The 6,665-nt window shown below is 57.6% G+C and overlaps 1 protein-coding gene across 1 annotated transcript in view; it reads left to right on the top strand.

Annotated features, from left to right (window-relative positions):
• LIF (leukemia inhibitory factor) overlaps window positions 1–5,974 on the top strand; it is a 17,325-nt gene extending 11,351 nt beyond the window's left edge. The window contains exons 5-6 of the mRNA XM_011957709.1: window positions 1,436–1,664; window positions 2,352–5,974. Coding sequence (XP_011813099.1) covers window positions 1,436–1,664; window positions 2,352–2,762 — 640 coding nt within the window. The 3' untranslated portion in view covers window positions 2,763–5,974. The remainder of the gene's footprint in view (window positions 1–1,435; window positions 1,665–2,351) is intronic.
• Window positions 5,975–6,665: the final 691 nt, after the last annotated feature.

Below are 6,665 nucleotides of genomic sequence, written 5' to 3'. Positions count from 1 at the left end.
CTCCTCCTCCTCCTCGCTCCCAACACTCTCGCTGGCTGCTCTTCCCTCTGCGCTTTTTCGCAGATTCACTCTCCCTCTCTCTTTTTCTTTTCTTTCTTTCTTTCCGCTTTCTCCTTTCCAACCGCGGTCCCGGGCTGCTCCCAGGGAGGGGCGCGGGCGGCGAGCAGCTTGCAAACTCCGGCCTGGGACGGGAGCAGGTGCCGCCTCCATCTGCTGGTGTCTAGAAGCGTGTGGTCTGCGCTAGGTGAGATATAGGGGTGTGGCCCCCCTCCCGCAGCCACCCCGGGGCCTCAGCACTGCCTGGGGATGCTGGGACGAACAGAGGACCCAGGAGAAGTGAACTTGAGGAATGCCCTCGTCCCCGCTGTCCCAGCATGGGGGATCCGGGAGAGGTCTCCAGCCTCACTCACCCGCTGACCCCGGCGCCCACCACCTTCAGATGCCCTTCTGCGGAGCCCTGGAAAGGCGTCTAAGGGGGCTTGGGGGAGTGGGGAGAACAGGCCCCCCTGGGGGAGGGGCAAGCCAGGACATGTCGGGACAGCTCCCAGCTTTCCTGTCACCTTTCACTTTCCTTCCTCCCCGCCCACCCGACTGCCTGTGACCTTTTGCCTTTTCTCTCTCCTGGTGCACCATTTCCTTTCCCTCCCTGAGCCGGTGTGTGTGTTGGGGGGATGGGAGCCCCTGGGACAAGGGACAGCAGATGAATCGGGAGATGGAGTCAGGAGTCAAGGCATGGAGTCAGGGGCTGTCCAGAGCTGAGGGAACAGGGAGTTTTGAATGATGATTTGGGGATGGAGAGTGGGGACAGCCAGGCAGAAATTGGGTGAACTTGAGTGAGATGGGGGACACTAGGGAAGGAAGAGATAGAGGATGATGGGGACGGGGGCAGAATCGGGGGCAATTGGCGAGGGAGCCAGAATCAAGTGGCAGGTTTGGGAGGGAGACGAGGATCAGCCGAGGACTCCTCCCCACTCCCCCATGCCCCGTGGTCCCCATGGGTGCCTGACTTGGGAGATTTGGGCTGCAATGGACCAGTGAGTGGGAAGTGCTGCTGAGGAACCTGGGCCACCCTGGGAGGTGGGAAGCAGGGATCTCCTTACTGGCGCCTGCTGGGCCTGTGGCCTGGTGCCTTCCAGCCAGAGGGCCAGGGGGCCTTAGGGCCTTTGCCTTCCTGAGGGAAAGGGTGGGATGGCTGGGAGTCCCTCCTGGACCCTGCACCCTTCTGGTGGAAATGGCTTGCGTCTTGCCCTCGTCTTTCTGTCATCCCAGAAGAGAGCAGGGAGAGCTAAGGTAGAGAGAGGGCAGCAGAGAAACACACGGAGTGACAGAGTGAAGACTAGGCCCCAGGAAGACAGCTGCAGGTGGTGAGGAGGAACCAGGAGTCCTCTCCCATGCGACCCTTGCCGGACCCCCATCTGGTGTGCCATGACCCCAGGCCACCCTTCGCTGCCTTTCTACTCATGGCTTCTTCCTGCCTGTCCCCAGGAGTTGTGCCCCTGCTGCTGGTTCTGCACTGGAAACATGGGGCAGGGAGCCCCCTCCCCATCACCCCTGTCAACGCCACCTGTGCCATACGCCACCCATGTCACAACAACCTCATGAACCAGATCAGGAGCCAACTGGCACAGCTCAATGGCAGTGCCAATGCCCTCTTTATTCTCTATGTAAGTTACCCCTGAGATACTGACAGGAGATGGCAGGGAGGGGGCTTGTAAATATCATTAGGGGGTGTCCTGATCTGGGTTGAGGGCACCTTTTGGGGCTGGAAGGAGAGAATGGCTTGATTAAACCACCCGCTTCCTGCCCACGCTTCGTGCCACTTCCTGCCCACGCTTCCCAGGGAAGCTTCCTCAGGGTGCCCAGTGAGCAAGGGGAGAGCTGGGTGCAAAGGTGAGGGCCTGGCACTTCTTGTCTTGTGATTGTCCTGCTGCAGGGAGGGAGGGATGGAGGGGAAATGCGCATGAGGCACCAGGGAGATGCAGTTGAGAGGCAGTGGGCTGTGGGTGCTGGGCGTGGAGGGGCGCCCTGGAGCATCGTGAGTGCAGCGATGGAAGTACTTGTGTGTGGTGCCCCAGCTGGGGCTAGACACCGAGTTTTCCCTTCTGTCCCCTTAGGGTGGTGATGATGATGATGATGACTGCGTGCATGGCTTAGGCTTTGATCTTTAGCAAGTACACTCACACTACAATTACTTTTGGCTCTCATGACAATTCTAGATGCTTACAGGGCAAGGAGTTGGGTCCTCATGCGCTAGATGGGGAAACTGAGACTCAAGAGCTTGCCCAAAGGGTTGGCGGCAGGGCTGTGACACAGACCTCTGACTCCCACGTCACCTGCCCTCTGCCCCTTAGTACACAGCCCAGGGGGAGCCGTTCCCCAACAACCTGGACAAGCTGTGTGGCCCCAACGTGACGGACTTCCCACCCTTCCACGCCAACGGCACGGAGAAGGCCAAGCTGGTGGAGCTGTACCGCATAGTCGTGTACCTTGGCACCTCCCTGGGCAACATCACCCGGGACCAGAAGATCCTCAACCCCAGTGCCCTCAGCCTCCATAGCAAGCTCAACGCCACTGCTGACATCCTGCGAGGCCTCCTTAGCAACGTGCTGTGCCGCCTGTGCAGCAAGTACCACGTGGGCCATGTGGACGTGACCTATGGCCCTGACACCTCGGGTAAGGACGTCTTCCAGAAGAAGAAGCTGGGCTGTCAACTCCTGGGGAAGTATAAGGAGACCATCGCCGTGTTGGCCCAGGCCTTCTAGCAAGAGGTCTTGAAGCGTGCTGTGAACCGAAGGATCTCAGGAGTGAGGTCCAGATGTGGGGGCCTGTCCTAGAGTGGCTGGGGCCCGGGGCATGGCTAAACCCAAATGGGGGCTGCTGGCAGACCCCGAGGGTGCCTGGCCAGTCCACTCCATTCTGGGCTGGGCTGTGATGAAGCTGAGCAGAGTGGAAACTTCCATAGGGAGGGAGCTAGAAGAAGGTGCCCCTTCCTCTGGGAGATTGTGGACTGGGGAGCGTGGGCTGGACTTCTGCCTCCACTTGTCCCTTTGGCTTCTTGCTCACTTTGTGCAGTGGGCAAACTACACAGTCATCTACAACAGCCCTGACCACAGCGAGACAGCAGGGCCCCGGGGAGTGGACCAGCCCCTGGCAAATGATCACCATCTGTGCCTTTGCTGCCCCTTAGGTTGGGACTTAGGTGGGCCAGAGGGGCTAGGGTCCCAAAGGACTCCTTGTCCCCTCGAAGTTTGATGAGTGGAAGATAGAGAGGGGCCTCTGGGATGGGAGGCTGTCTTCTTTTGAGGATGATCAGAGAACTTGGGCATAGGAACAGTCAGGCAGAAGTTTCCAGAAGGAGGTCACTTGGCATTCAGGCTCTTGGGGAGGCAAAGAAGCCACCTTCAGGTCTGGGAAGGAAGACGCTGGGAGGAGGAGAGGCCCCGAAAGCTTTGGTGGGTTCTTCCTTCTCTTCCTCGTGATCTTCCTTACAGCCCGGGATGGCCAGGGTCTGATGGCTGAACCTGCAGCAGGGGTTTGTGGAGGTGGGTAGGGCAGGGGCAGGTTGCTAAGTCAGGTGCAGAGGTTCTGAAGGACCCAGGGTCTTCCTCTGGGTAAGAGTCTGTAAGGAGGGGCTAGGGTAGCTCAGAGTAGCAGCTCACATCTGAGGCCCTGGGAGGCCTTGTGAGGTCACACAGAGGTACTTGAGGGGGACCGGAGGCCTTCTCTGGTCCCCAGGGCAAAGGGACAGCAGAACTTGAGGTCAGGGTCTCAGGGAACCCTGAGCTTCAAGCGTGCGTCTGACCCGGAATGATTTCTATTTATTATGATACCCTATTTATATTAACTTATTGGTGCTTTCAGTGGCAAAGTTAATTTCCCTTTCCCTGGTCCCTATCAGCAAAATATGATGATGGCTCCCGACACAAGTGCCAGGGCCAGGGCTTAGCAGGGCCTGGTCTGGAAGTCGACAATGTTACAAGTGGAATAAGCCTTACGGGTGAAGCTCAGAGAAGGGTCGGATCTGAGAGAATGGGGAGGCCTGAGTGGGAGTGCGGGGCCTGGCTCCACCGCCATCCCCTACTGTGACTTGCTTTGGGGTGTCAGGGTCCAGGCTGCAGGGGCTGGGCCAGTTTGTGGAGAGGCCGGGTGCCTTTCTATCTTGGTTCCAGGGGGCTGGTTCACACTGTTCTTGGGCGCCCCAGCATTGTGTTGCAAGGGGCACTGCTCCTGGTTGAAATTGTGCCCCCTGGAGCAGTGGGCAAGACAGTCCTTGTGGCCTACCCTGTCCCTGTTTCTGTGTCCCCATGTTGCCTCTGAAATAGTGCCCTGGAACAATCCTGCCCCAGCACCCAGCGTGCTCCCACACAGCAGGGAAGCTCCTCTGGTGGCCCGGACACCCATAGAGGGTGGGGGGGCCTGGCTGGGCCAGACCCCAGGAAGGTGGGGGAGACTGGGGGGATCAGCTGCCCACTGCTCCCAAGAGGAGGAGAGGGAGGCTGCAGACGCCTGGGACTCAGACCAGGAAGCTGTGGGCCCTCCTGCCCCACCCCCATCCCACTCCCACCCATGTCTGGGCTCCCAGGCAGGGAACCCGATCTCTTTCTTTGTGCTGGGGCCAGGCAAGTGGAGAAACGCCCTCCAGTCTGAGAGCAGGGGAGGGAGGGAGGCAGCCGAATCAGGGCAGCTGCTCAGAGCAGTGTTCTGGCTTCTTCTCAAACCCTGAGTGGGCTGCCGGCCTCCAAGTTCCTCTGACAAGATGATGGTACTAATTATGGTACTTTTCACTCACTTTGCACCTTTCCCTGTCGCTCTCTAAGCACTTTACCTGGATGGCGCATGGGCAGCGTGCAGGCAGGTCCTGAGGCCTGGGGTTGGGGTGGAGGGTGCGGCCGGGAGTTGTCCATTTGTCCATCCCAACAGCAAGATGAGGATGTGGCTGTTGAGATTTTGGCCATGCTCACCCTTGTCCAGGATGCAGGGGCCACCTTCCCCTTCCTGCTCCATCCGACTTAGCTTGGGGCGGGCTGCACTCCCCCAAGATGGGCTTCAAGAAAGACAAACTTGCCTGGAAACCAGAGTTGCTGATTCCACCCGGTGCGCCCGGCTGACTCGCCCATCACCTCATCTCCCTGTGGACTTGGGTGCTCTGTGCCGGGACCACCTGGCGGCCCTGGCTCTGAGTCGCTCTCCTGCCCAGCCTGGACTTGGACCCATGGTACCCATCCTCAGTGCTTCCTCCAGATCCCATCCGGCAGCTCGGCGTCCACTCTGCACAGCATCACTGAATCACGGAGCCTTTGTGTGAAACAGCTCTGCCGGACCAGGAGCTGAGTTCCTCTTCCCTTTTTATCTGCTGGTGTGGATCACACCTGGGCCTGACCAGAGGAAGAGAGAGGGACAGTCATTTTGTAGTTTACCAAGAGAGACGTCTCCAGCTCTGGGCCCTTATTTATTATTTAAACATTTTTTTAAAAAGCACTGCTAGTTTACTTGTCTCTCCTCCCCATCGTCCCCATTGTCCTCCTTGTCCTTGACTTGGGGCACTTCCACCCTGACCCAGCCAGTCCAGCTCTGCCTTGACGGCTCTCCAGAGTAGACATAGTGTGTGGGGTTGGAGCTCTGGCACCTGGGGAGGTAGTGTTTCCCTGCAGATGGTACAGATGTTCCTGCCTTAGAATCATCTCTAGTTCCTCACCCCAATCCCAGCATCCAGCCTTCAGTCCCGCCCACGTGCTAGCTCCGTGGGCCCACCGTGCGGCCTTAGAGGTTTCCCTCCTTCCTTTCCACTGTAAAGCACTTGGCCTTGGGTGACAAATTCCTCTTTGATGAATGTACCCTGTGGGGATGTTTCATACTGACAGATTATTTTTATTTATTCAATGTCATATTTAAAATATTTATTTTTTATACCAAATGAATACTTTTTTTTTTAAGAAAAAAAGATAAATGAATAAAGAATCTACTCTTGGTTGGCTCTCCGGAGTGTACTGATGTGGGGAGATGGGCTGGAAGGGTTGGGACTGTCACTGTCCTGGGCACCAGCCAAGTGGGACTCAGCGAAGAGCAGAGAAGCGTGGGGGAGGGGCACCGGGCATGGGTGGGGGCAGTTAGGTGGTATTTTGGCCAAGGCAGAACAAGGTGGGTGGTGTCTAGATCGTGGGGGGCCCCCAAGGAAAGAGACGGATTGTTCCGAGGTAAAGGGGGTGCCGGCTGCAGTGGGTCACTCCTGTAATCCCAGTACTTTGGGAGTCTGAGGCAGGTGGATCGTTTGAGCCCAGGATTTCGAGATCAGCCTGGCCAGCATGGTGAAACCCTGTCTACAAAATATACAAACATCAGCCAGATGCTGTGGTATGCGTCTGTGGTCCCAGCTACTCGGGGTGCTGAGGTGGGAGGATCCCTTGATCTCAGGAGGTTGAGGCTGCAATGAGCCATGATTGCACCACCGCACTGCAGCCTGGGTGACAGAGGAAGACCCTGTCTCAAAAAAAAAAAAAAGAAGAAGAAGAAGAAGTAAAGGGGGTGCCGTGTGATATCTCAGCTCGTTCCCCCCAACTCCTCGCTTAATCTCATGGGATCCCCAGGAGTTGCTATCCCCACATACTAGAAGAGGAAATTGAGGCTCAGAGCCATGAAACCACGTGCCCAGGGGCACCCGAAGTGTT

Source organism: Colobus angolensis, unplaced genomic scaffold, assembly GCF_000951035.1.
Source record: "Colobus angolensis palliatus isolate OR3802 unplaced genomic scaffold, Cang.pa_1.0 Scaffold448, whole genome shotgun sequence".
Taxonomy (NCBI): domain Eukaryota; kingdom Metazoa; phylum Chordata; class Mammalia; order Primates; family Cercopithecidae; genus Colobus; species Colobus angolensis.
This window is presented reverse-complemented; position numbering and strand designations above follow the sequence as displayed.